The sequence below is a fragment of the Salmo trutta genome, chromosome 13, assembly GCF_901001165.1.
Source record: "Salmo trutta chromosome 13, fSalTru1.1, whole genome shotgun sequence".
NCBI lineage: Eukaryota > Metazoa > Chordata > Actinopteri > Salmoniformes > Salmonidae > Salmo > Salmo trutta.
Window position 1 is genome coordinate 11478943 of NC_042969.1, and position 12151 is coordinate 11491093.

The following is a 12151-nucleotide window of genomic DNA, read 5'->3' on the forward strand; positions in this document are numbered from 1 at the left end:
TGTGTTTGAAGAGAGGGAGTCTGTCTGGGTAACCAGACTAAGCTGTACCCCTTTAATTAGATGTGTTTATCCCCAAGTGCACATCTCCAGCTGTCGCACACGCACACAAAACATGTTACTTGATACTGGTAGACCTCGTCATTGTGCTAACGCTAGTTAGCATTGGCTCACGAAACTACCTCAAACTTCCTTCATACTGGACACAGAGTCATAAAAATGGTATCCACAAGTTCCTCTGACTCTGGGGAAATAGATTAAGGGCCATATTGCCAAAAATCCCGAAGTAGCCCTTTACCATCAAATCTGGTCTGAGAAAAGATCTTTATTTTATAAAAACAGCATTGTCAGTTACATACTCTTACTGAAGAAAATGAAACTTTTCAGAGCCAAGGCAAGTTCATCATAATTGTACATGAATAGGCAATGCTACAGAGAAATGAAACGTGGTAACAATATAAAAAAATACAAACAAAAAAGATGAGTAGTCTCCTTTGCCATTAAAGAAAAGTTGCAAAAGCAGAATAAAAAGTATAATAGAGATTGCATAATGCTTCACCCACCACTCCCAAATCAGAAAACAATATTAAAAACGCAAAACACGGACACAGAAATGATAAGTCAAAGTATAAAAAAACAAAAGCTCCCAAAATGTGCTTTTCATTTTCCCCCCTAGTCTATGCTCAAGTCTGGTCCTACCGTCTGTTTATACTTTAGTCACCTCTGAGGAATCCAATTCTCCCGAAACGTAAGTGTAATTTCTACAGAGAACCAGCCCCTTTCTCTTTCTCAACCAATGCCTTTTGGGTCCATACGTACAGCACATTGTTCTGGCTAGTGTAACAGCAAGTACTGACTGAACTAGTGTTATCATTAGTGGTGTAGGAGGTTCAGAGCATTGCTGATAGAACACACGATTAATGTTTAACATGCGGAATCAAGAATCTGCCAGCTCTATGCAAAAAAGATTGATAATGGAAGCATTCCAAAACAATCCATCCTAGGGAACAGGCCCCAGGTCTGTAGTGGGTTTCTGTATAATAGTGTGGGGAATGCATCCCTAGTGTTATAGTTTAGTGTTGGAATGTTACCGAGCGTATGAGCAAAATGTAGGACTAAGAGCTGTGGTGCTTGTTAACAGTGTGTGAACAGTAGTATTCCAGCTACCGGCACAGCAGCAGCAAAATCCACACTCCAATAGGTGTACGAGATCGCGCTCTCACAGCTATTGTTAACCACATACAGACTCAGGAGGGTTCCAAAAAAATATTAAATAAAAAGGTATCACAACAAAAGAAAGAGGCAGTTGGTACATCTGTAAAAGCCACAATTGAAAAGAACCGAGACAACAAAAATATATTTTCAAAAGGAGTAGAAAAAACATGAAAGCACACAATATGAAGTCCTTAAAAATAAAAACAGGCTCATATGGGTTGTTTGTTAAACAAAACCACTCATGCACACACACACACACACACACACACACACAGGTCTCCTGTATGACACTCACTTACACACCGGCCTCTCACGCTCTCCCAACTGCCCCAAAACCAACCAGCCTGTAATATACCTAGAAAAGGTGAAAATAACTCCTATACAAACATCCTGAACCTATGAGGACCGAGCCCCATTGGTCCAGCAGCCACACATGACCTTTCCACTCACCAATCCCAATCTGGGCACCACTTAAATTAAAATCAACCTTAAAAAAGGCATAGACACCTTCCTCCCCAATCAAAACATTCCCTCTTTTTATATACACATACCCTACAGATATTAAAAATACATTCATCTCAGGATGCAGATGGCAGTAATCTGATTCACGACGTTGAAAATAACAAAACACTTGGATGAGTATGAGGATTCTAACAAACGACTGGAAACACTCATTGAGCCAAATGTTGGATGTAAGTAACCATAGAACAGAAATAAACAATGATTGTCAAACAAAGACGATTGCCTTGAGAAAGGGAATATCAATATAATTTAAATAACAGGGAATATATTTCTGACGCTACTATGGTGTGTGTGTGTGTGTGTGTGTGTGTGTGTGTGTGTGTGTGTTCAGTTTGAGTGCTAAATATCACTCTGATTGCAACACAACTGCTTTCTTTGGATGCCAACCCTCATTCTTCATAACCACATAGCCTTGCGATGGAAGGAGAGAAGGAGGGGGATGAGAGAGAGCAAGTCTGTGGGTCTCTAGTGTTCTCTGCTCAGCAGTGGCAGGGCTGGGGCAGCTCACCCTGGGTAATGCACACCATCAGTTCTTCTGGAGGAAGAAGAAGATGATCAATTATATATTATCAGTGCATGTGGTAATATTTAAAAGAGTAAAACAAAACCGCACACAAGCCGATTTTGTGGTACAAGTATGTCAGTCTATACACAATATGCCAAAATGCAAGTGCCTAGGGAATACTGTTAGTTTTAGGGTTTATGATACACCCCAACGCACAAGTACAAGTCCACACAGCATACTATACCGGTGTGAACGCCTTCAATCACTTTCCACTGCACATTATACTGGGTACAAAACCAAGGTACTGGAATACTACAATATAGACAGAGTTACAAGAGAAAGGTTATAAGTTATAAGAGAAAGGATGGCGATTTAGAGTCCATGCAGGACAAGAGGTGAAACGTACCATGCTGTTACATGCAGGGGGGGGGGAGAGGGGAGGGGGGGCTAACCATCGTAGGAGTCCAACAGAGGCAGGGAACCCTTTCTGCCCCCATACACCCCACGCTGAGACGGCATGAGAGAGAGAGAGAGAAAGAGAGAGAAAGAGATGGTGGAAGAGATACCGTGAGTAGAGGTGACGGTCGTCAACCCAAAAGGCAAAATAGAGAGACGTTTTGAAAAAGGCGTGAAGGAGAAGGTTAATAAAGGTAAGTGTGTTTAAGTTAAGGGCGGGGGCGTTACCTGTAAAGTGTCTGTGGTGTCGAGGGAGTTGTCCAGAGAGTGTCTCCTCTCCCGCTGGTCCAGTGTAGAGTAGGCTTCTAAAGTGGAAGAGCATGAATTCAACATTGATAAACATTTTTCTTTATTACAAAAATCTAATCTTCGGGCTCAGCTTTGACAGTGTTTCCACAGATACTCACCAGGGCCTAAGTCATTCAGTGGAATCATGTCTCTCTTCGCCCCTGTGGAAATAACAAAAGCCATTACATTCCGCTTGCTTCCCTACATACTGTATATTTTATGTCTAACTTCAACTTACTGTCAAAGAAGCAAGTCTGACGCATTAAAAAATAAAATAAAACAATTCCCAGTCTCACCTTTGTCTAGCAGTGGCATGGTAGTTTTCTCATAGGTCCCGTTGGTGCGTGTGGCGGGGCCGTTGGCGGATGTGTTGAGGTTCACCGTGAAGTCAGTCTTCTTCCAGCCGTCCTTCTCCAGGGGGCGCCGCAGATCCTTGTGCCCCCACACCAGCTGTAACACCTGGCCTGCCCCGCGCACCTCCCGCTCGGATCGTTTACTGCAGGACCAATAGACATGCACTCGGTTAGACGTGCTGTATGGACACACTTTGACCTATCCGTCTCAAACAAACGTGTGTACACACACACACACACACACACACACAGAGCATGCTTGTTAATGAGCTTCAGTTCAACACACACACTCTTACCCGTCCTTATTGATGAGCACAAGTCTCTCGATGCCTTGGGAGGCTCTGAGGGTCTTGGCAGCCTCCAGGCTGTTGCCCAGCACCTCAGTGAGCGTGCTCAGTACAGACACCACCGTCTCCTCAGATAGAGGTCGTGCAGACTGGCTCTGGCCACCCGGCAGGTCTGCCACCAGGTGGGGCACAGCGTGCTTCCCTGAGGGAGGACAGGACGGCTCAGATGCGCAACAACACAGACGAAAGAGTGGCTCTGAAGCAATCCAGGAAGGACCTTTCTATATGCTAATGAAGCAGTCTTTCCTCATGTGAACTTGTGATAACTAACAGGCGACTTTGACGCACACGCCAACTTACCGAGCAGCTCGCGGTTGCGGTTGTCGATGGCCAGGTTCCTCAGGGCCCCAGACATGGCTCTGACCACACGGTCGTTCCCATGAGCCAGCAGCTCTGCCATCATAGGTAGGCCCTTCTCCAGACGTACCGTGGCCCGGATATACCGGCCATACTGATTGAGAGAGAGGTGGTTAGAACCATTACCATCCTGAACACAGAAGTCCTCCTGAGGAGAAAGCAGCAACCAAAACCATTGGATAATGCTATGAAATCAGACAATGAGACGCGAGAGGTGGTGGAGATTTCAGGGAAAGGTGAGAGAGAGAGATCAGAGGCTGTCCACTCACTGTCCAGCGTCCGGCACACAGGTTCTGTATGGCCCCGGCTGCTGCCTCCAGCACTGAGGGGTTCTTGCTCTCTCTCAGCAGGGAAGTGTAGACACGCACCACCTCAGGCTGGAACAGCAGCTCATAGCCTGGTAGGAAGAGGGATTTTAGAAACGGATTGTGTGTGTCGCACGTACGCTGTGCTTTCATATGGCGTTTTGACTCACCTTTGGCAGGCGTCGTCCTCTTTGGGATATCAACCTGGTCCGCACTCCCGTCATCCGCATCTTTCTTACCTGGAGAGAAAACCAACCATCTAGATCATTCTGATTGGAAAAATACATTTTAGGTGCATTTGAGCCAGTTCCACCTCAACCATTTTTAATAGATGCAAATTCCCCTCAATGACATCATGGTATCATGCAAACGTGGCCCCTAGTTGAACAGCATGCACTCAGTATGACAAGTCCCACCTACAAAACCTACTGACTAAAGGAAAGGCAATGTTAAGGCCAGCCAGCGTTAGGAAAAGCCCTTGTTCAGCCATAGCGCAATAGGACACTAAGATGAGAATCTTACCTGTGGAAAACCACTCATCTAAAACAGGACGGGAACAAAAAGGAGGAGGACAGAGGGAGAGGGAGGGACGGAGTGTGAAAAACAGAATCCCAGCCACCAACAAAGCAAACAAAAAAAAAAAACAGTCAGATCCACAAAAGCAAAAAATAAAATAACTCAGCCCAGGGCACCAAAAAAAAGCACACACACCGAGTAGGATTACGTAGCCACTAACCACAGATCTACAGATTCATCCCCTGTTAATGAGTCAGGACTGAGGAGAGGGTAATCTGATTCTAGATCTGGGGTTAAGGGAACGGTCTACCACTAACCACAGATTCATCCCCTGTTAATGAGTCAGGACTGAGGAGAGGGTAATCTGATTCTAGATCTGGGGTTAAGGGAAACGGTCTACCTCTAGCCACAGAACACACAGGGTGTATACTATGACCTTAAAAACAGGCCGGTTACTGACCTTTGCCCTTCCGTGAGCCGAAGCAGCTGGCCTTGTTGGATCCGGGGACAGGGCCCTGGTTTAGGGGCGCGGCCTCCAGGTAGCGCTCGCAGCCAGGAACCTCCCGGTGAACCTGATAGGACAGATTTCTCAGCAGACACACACTGTTCTCCACCAACTACACAGAGAGAGATGGAGAGTGGAGGTTTTAAAAAGGATCTTTATTGAAACCTGTAATTGCAAAAGAAATTAAGAAATGTTTTATACCCCCCCCCCAAAAAACATTTGCGTAATCAGATTTAAGCAATCAATTACCTTGTTGTCGACATCTTTGCGGTTGATCTGTGATTGGACAATGTACATGAGCGAGTCCACCAATCCCGTGCACTCTCTCAGCTTCCGCCTGGCCTCGCTACGTTCTGAGCTCACGTTCCTGAACAAGAAAAAAAAAAAAGACGTTAAAATGGTTTATATTTCCCTCAGATCCAATAGCTATGCCTTCATCTCCTCCACTGATCTCCAGCCCTCCAGTTCCTCTCCATTAACGTGCCTCAGACAGCCAGCTGTGTTGGTGAGGGCCGTCTCCCACTCCAGGTGGCGTGGTTTGAGGCTCTCCTCTCCTCCGTCACGCCCTCTCTCCCAGCCAGAGTGCGGCACCATCACCTCGTCAGAGAGGGCGTGTAACGCGTGGTCCACGATCTCCATCTTCACCGAGTCGTGAGACGATAGGTTCCACAATGTGCCTGAGGAAGAAGAGAACGCATTCTTCAGCATTTTTCATGACTCTCTGGTCTCGGAGTCCAATCACAAAGTACAGGTAACTGCCAAAACAATGTCAACAAGGCCAGCATGCTTAGGGTCATGAATAAAAATATTGGGCAGGCCATTATTTTGGCCACCATGGCAATGCCCCCATAGGATGATAATGCCCCCATCCACAGGGATGGTCACAATGGTTTGAGGAGCATGACAATGACGTAAACCATATGCCATGGTCGTCTCAGTCACCAGATCTCAACCCAATTCTGGAGCGGCGCCTGAAACAGAATATTCCACCATCAACAAAACACCAAATTAGGGAATTTCTCGTGGGAAAATGATGTCGTTCTGGCTCGTGGTGTTTCCATTATTTTGGCAGTTACTTGTATATAGAAAACATTATGAACACCTGATCTTTCCATGACATACACTGACCAGGTGAATCCAGGTGAAAGCTATGATCCCTTACTGATGTCACTTGTTAAATCCACTTCAAAATCAGGGTAGATTAAGGGGAGAAGACAAGTTAAAGAAGGATTCGTAAGCCTCAAGACAATTGAGACATGTATTGTGTATCTGTGCCATTCAGAGGGTGAATGGGCAAGACAAAAGATTTAAGTGCCTTTGAACGGGGTAGGGTAGTAGGACCCAGGAGCACCGGTTTGAAGGTGTCAAGAACTGCAACGCTGCTGTGTTTAAGCTCAACCGTTTCCTGCGTGTATCAAGAACGGTCCACCACCCATAGGGCATCCAGCCAACTTGACAACTGTGGGAAGCATTGGAGTCAACATAGGCCAGCATCCCTGTGGAACGCTTTCGACACCTGGTAGAGTCGATGCCCAGAGAAATTGAGGCTCAATATTAGGAATGTGTTGTTAATGTAGGTTATAGAGTTGAAGTATATTAGGAATGTGTTGTTAATGTAGGTTATAGAGTTGAAGTATATTAGGAATGTGTTGTTAATGTAGGTTATAGAGTTGAAGTATATTAGGAATGTGTTGTTAATGTAGGTTATAGAGTTGAAGTATATTAGGAATGTGTTGTTAATGTAGGTTATAGAGTTGAAGTATATTAGGAATGTGTTGTTAATGTAGGTTATAGAGTTGAAGTATATTAGGAATGTGTTGTTAATGTAGGTTATAGAGTTGAAGTATATTAGGAATGCTACACGGTCGTACTGCTGTCTCTCTGTCCCACAAGTAGTACAGTAATAGAAAGGCAAGATTCTCCCCGAAATGTAAGCTGGGTGCTGCGCCACCTTGTGGACAGGCTGCGCCACTATGTAAAAATAGATTTTTAAAAACACCATTTGTTTTCCTTTAAGGCTCTAGATTGCAGGAAATGGCAGTTACACATGTTCAAAAACGCAAGCCCCCCCCGGGCCTTCCCACCACCTTACTCATAAGCACCACCTTGTTAAAAAAAACTGTAGAGCAAGTGACAGAGAATAAACATAAACGGTAGAATTACCTGTAATGGTGTCTGTGAGGTCCTGCTCTCTGGCCTTCCTCAGTAGCCTGACTAGGGCTGGGATGCCGTCACAGTTCTTGATGGCGATCTTGTTGTCGTGGTCTCGTCCGTACGAGATGTTCTTGAGCGCCCCGCAGGCCGAGTGGTGCACGTCCTTCTTGGGGTTGTCCAGCAACGAGACCAGAGCGGGGATCCCCTTTAAACGACGCACCTCCGACTTCACCTACAGACACACGCCACCAGCACGGTCACACACCAAACCCATTTTAAAAACATGCTGACAGCAGTGCTTTAACACTCGTAACATTCGTCATTTCAAAACAAAATCGGTGTCCGCGGGTATACAAAGCATTGTGTTTCACCTTGTCGTTCTTGAAGGTGAGGTGCTGGAGGAAGGCAGCGGCGTTGGTTTTGACGGGGTCCAGTCGGTAGTTCAACATGGCGATGACCTCCGGAAGCTCCGGTTGTCTCCAGGAAGCGGGCGGGCCCTTCCTCAGGGTGCTGTCCAATGACGCCATGCTTCCCCTCTCCATCGCCATGTTGACACCCCAGGTGTAGGGGTCGACTCCTCCCATGTCCCCGTCCAAAGTGTCCTCGCAACTCCTAAGGGACCAATGGAAGATCAGACCGGAGCGTGCGCGTGTTGTCCGCGTGAATTGGTGTGTGTGTGTGTGCAGTGGTTTAGTAGGAGTGTGTGTGTCGGTATCCGAGTATTGCGTACATGCACACTGATATCGGAGTGATTTGGGTATGTGCGGTTACCCAGGGATCGTGTGTGTGTGTGTGTGTGTGTACCGGAGCCTGCGTCTGTCCAGTCCTCCAGGGCCTGGTCCTAGTCGTGGCATGGTGCCGTACCCTGGGTGCATGGGAGGAGCCATACTGTATTCCATGTCATCATATCCCAGACTCCTCTGGTCATCCTCCACACCAAAGTGGGCCTGGTGGGCGTAGCGCATGCCCCCCAGCTCCAGGGCACTGCCCACACCCCTCACCCCTCGCCCCACCTGGGGCTGGGCTGCGTAGGGGTCCAGCTGTTGTCTGCTGGGGGCGCGATAGCCAGAGTCCAGGGTCCTGTACCCATCCGCTGGTCTGGAGAAGACAGAGGGAGAAGATCAATTTATCCCAAAGATAAGGTCATCTTCACAAAGGAATACTTCTCGAGAAGCATTTCTTTACAGGTGCTCTTTAGCACTTCTACAAACGTTACAGTCTGTCTGACCTGTAGCGGTCGTCCATGCGTGTGCCTCTGCTCAGGCTGGCGTAGGCCTCGGAGGGCGGGGCGCTCCTGTAGTCGTCGTACCCCCCCGCGGGGCCGTAGTGGTAGTTCCTGGGGACCGTGGCTGTGGGGTAGTCCCCCCCTCCAGCCTGCCTGTAGGGACGGTCCAGAGTGGCACTGTAACCACCCATACCCGAGACGGACAGTCCTCCGTCGATGGACATCGACTCAGAGGGCAGGACGGTACGCGAGGTGATCACCTTCTTCATCTGAAGAAGAGGAAATACATCACGATGAGACAGGAAGTTGTGGATAATATTTTGTTCGCCATGGAGGAAGTTATTTTCAGTTACATATTAGTTACAGTACAAAGTGTGTGTGTGTGTCCGTACCGCGTTCCCTGCCCGCCGTCCATTGGTTCCATCGTCTGAGAAGACAGACTGTACTTCCTGTGAATCATCTTCTGGTGTGCCGCTCTCGTCTAGAACGCCATGCACTGGGTCCACCATCCTGTACTGTAACAAACACACACAATGTTACACACACACACACAATGTTACATACAGAACATCTCACACCCAACCAGCACACGCATACACTCACCTGTGTCCCGTTGATGTATCCCTCACTCAGTTTCAGTCGTTCGATGTCTGCCTCCCCCAGGCGCCCGTTCTAAGTAGGAGAGAGCAACCGTCAACCAAGAGAACACACTCATATTCACAGGCGTCTTTAGAGACGTTAGAGAGGATCCAACTGGGCTACAGCCTAGGCTACGTCGCCTTACAACCACCCAAACACTGCTGACATGACAACTGACCCCGTTCTCTCAGTACCTCAGCGTCATGGGCCACATCTGAATACTTTGACAATGCATCATTCCTTTCCTTCTCCCTTCTTTGAGGTAATCAATGACCCAACCATTGCCTTTCACCACTCATTTTATGTTAGATCACTTTAATGAAGGCAGGACGGAAGGAGGATGCAGGAAAAAATGCTGGGCATGCGCTGCACACTTTAGCTGGGTGTAATGCCTACTCTGTCCACAAGGGGTCAAGCCAGTTCCACCACAATATAGGAGACGGGGAGAAAAGGTATATTTCCCTTCACATTCTAAAGCCGTTACGGTAACAAGTTAACAGCAAATGTGTTAAGTGTCGAGATAGCTGTGTATGCGTGTGTTGGTGTCTAAACTTGGAATGATACATTGTTATAAACAAGGGACACCGAGAGACCCAACACCCACCCTGCGGTAGTCATGAGACATTGCTTAGCACGCTGCGAGACTAAACACAGGAGAGGAGACTGACAACCTAAAACAAGCCAATTAGCCCGGCTAGGATTATAAAAGCAAAAGGCAACCTCATTCATCTTCCCTATCAGCTGATGTGTACTCAGTAAAAAACAGAGGAATTCTCCATGTCTCTTCAGGGCTCTAATAGCGTGGTAAAGCATACAAACATATGTTAACATAGTCACCTATGAGAATCACATTAGGGAGGCACCACATCGAGTTGATACCGTGTACGGGCTTAAAATGACGGCATCTTCCACAACATTTCAGGTGGTAGAACGAGACTGCATGCATGACAACTGACAGCATCCTTCCGGGTACAGTTTGGACAACATGCTGGAGCGAAGATGAGATTAGCTTGAATTCTATGGTATGTAAGGATGGTATGAAGGTTTTGGGTTGCGGGTACGGTAAGTGATGTTGGAGTTAGGCAGAGGTGCGTGATGTATAACGCGTGGTAATGTTAAAGCTGTAGAGATAGTTAGACAGGGTAGTGTGTTGAAGGATAAGGGTTGAATTGCAACAGACAGTTAAACCAAACACAATCCAGAGTGCTGGTTGAGGTGGAGGAGCGGAGCGATGGATTAGGGGGTTGGATGCAATGGGGGGGGGGGGGGGGTCATAGCAGTAATCACTGGATGATGGAGGGATGGGATAGAAGGACAGATGAGGGATATGTGAACAGAAGGATGACTGGTCTTTCGCCTGAATCTAGAAAGAGGCTTAGGAAAGACCCAGGCCACTAACAAAGTGTAGTTGGGGGGGGGGGGGACACACACACGACGACTTCCCCTGGGGAGATGGGCTGGGGTGTTACCTGTGTGTGGGGGAGGTTGTGGGACGGAGGGCTGGTGAGGCGTACTCTCCTCCTCTCCTCCTCCAGGGCTCTGGTCAGCTGCTCAAACTGCACCTCCTGCTCCCTCACTGACTCCAGGAGAGCAGCAGCGCTCTCACACTGCTCCATACACTACAGAGAGAACGGCGTTACACAGACGCGCCCACTACAGGGATACGTCATACACTACAAAGACAAAACGACAGGCTCCTCCATAGCATACAGCTCTAAAGCAACGAGCAGGACGCCTCAAATCTCATCAAATCCCTGAGAGGTTTGGCAAGCTGTCAAAGATAGAAGAGCAGAGATACAGACCTTCACCAGGGGGGCGTGGCTTTGGAGAAGAGGTGAGAGGTCAGGCCAAGATCAAACAGTTGAGCCCTAGTTGCAGGGGCTCATGGGTAGAGTAGATGTAGGTCACCAAACCACAAGGCCCAGAAAGAAGAGGATGGACAGGGATAAATAAACTGCAGAGAGGGACAGAGATGGAGAGAAAGAGAGTGAAAATCTAATATTTACAGTTTAATATTGCAGTAAGAGGATCGCTAAACACTGGAGTATGGAGAGTTACACGCTGCGAAAAGAAAACACTCCTAAAAAAGCAGTTATGCGAATACTACGTATGGTGTGAATTGGCTATCCCTCCAGACACAAAGCAACGGACACACCTATATTGCACAGTAGCTGTGGCTCAGCTGAGACTGCAGCGCTTTTCTGGGCCAGACGAAACAGTCAGCAGAGAGGCGAGAACACCAACTCCCAGGAGCCTCCTCTCCTCTCCTTTGTTTGATGCCCTCCAGTACTGCTCGTCCGTCTCTCCCCCAACCTATTTCTCGCTCACTCTCCAAACCTCCCCATCAGCCTTTTTCTCTCTAATCTCTCAGCATCTATCTTTCTCCCCCCCCTCTCTGCAAATGTCCCCTCTCCGTGTCCATTTCGTTCTATTGCAAGCCTCTGTTCAGAGCATACAATAGAATGGACTAGATGTCATGAAGTATAATCAGAGGCAGACAGGCACAGGCTCAGACAGGCAGTAGTAATTCCTCTCATCTGCTGACAAAACAGCTCAAGCACCCCCAGGTTTGTGGTTTAAAAAGTGACTATTGGGCAAATCCATTTGAATTCAGTCACTTTTTGACAACACCCCATTTGATGTGAACAAAACCTTCCATTCATAATTCCTTTAAGTTGTCAGAAAGTGACTATCGGCCAAAACATGACACCCACGCTGCATTCAGGAGAATCTTGTCTCAACCGATGGCGGGCAAAACAAATAAAAT

The 12151-nt window shown here is 47.4% G+C and overlaps 1 protein-coding gene across 10 annotated transcripts in view; it reads right to left on the bottom strand.

Moving 5' to 3' along the window:
* Positions 1-302: 302 nt before the first annotated feature.
* LOC115205187 (catenin delta-1) overlaps positions 303-12151 on the bottom strand; it is a 33835-nt gene continuing 21986 nt past the window's right edge. For 3 of the 10 annotated variants that reach the window (XM_029770903.1, XM_029770905.1, XM_029770904.1), the window contains 21 exons: positions 11187-11338; positions 10854-11003; positions 9349-9417; positions 9138-9260; positions 8749-9014; positions 8325-8618; positions 7892-8132; positions 7530-7752; positions 5851-6043; positions 5616-5733; positions 5322-5478; positions 4863-4885; positions 4516-4579; positions 4310-4437; positions 3984-4134; positions 3633-3825; positions 3280-3479; positions 3103-3144; positions 2924-3000; positions 2692-2746; positions 303-2269 (listed from right to left, as the gene is read on the bottom strand). In XM_029770903.1, coding sequence (XP_029626763.1) covers positions 2214-2269; positions 2692-2746; positions 2924-3000; positions 3103-3144; positions 3280-3479; positions 3633-3825; positions 3984-4134; positions 4310-4437; positions 4516-4579; positions 4863-4885; positions 5322-5478; positions 5616-5733; positions 5851-6043; positions 7530-7752; positions 7892-8132; positions 8325-8618; positions 8749-9014; positions 9138-9260; positions 9349-9417; positions 10854-11000 — 2820 coding nt within the window. In that variant the 5' untranslated portion in view covers positions 11001-11003; positions 11187-11338 and the 3' untranslated portion in view covers positions 303-2213. Of the gene's footprint in view, positions 2270-2312; positions 2552-2645; positions 2747-2923; positions 3001-3102; positions 3145-3279; positions 3480-3632; positions 3826-3983; positions 4135-4309; positions 4438-4515; positions 4585-4862; positions 4886-5321; positions 5479-5615; positions 5734-5850; positions 6044-7529; positions 7753-7891; positions 8133-8324; positions 8619-8748; positions 9015-9137; positions 9261-9348; positions 9418-10853; positions 11004-11186; positions 11339-11539; positions 11721-12151 lie in introns of those variants that run through there. The other 7 variants (XM_029770906.1, XM_029770910.1, XM_029770908.1 and 4 more) reach the window with 7 other exon arrangements.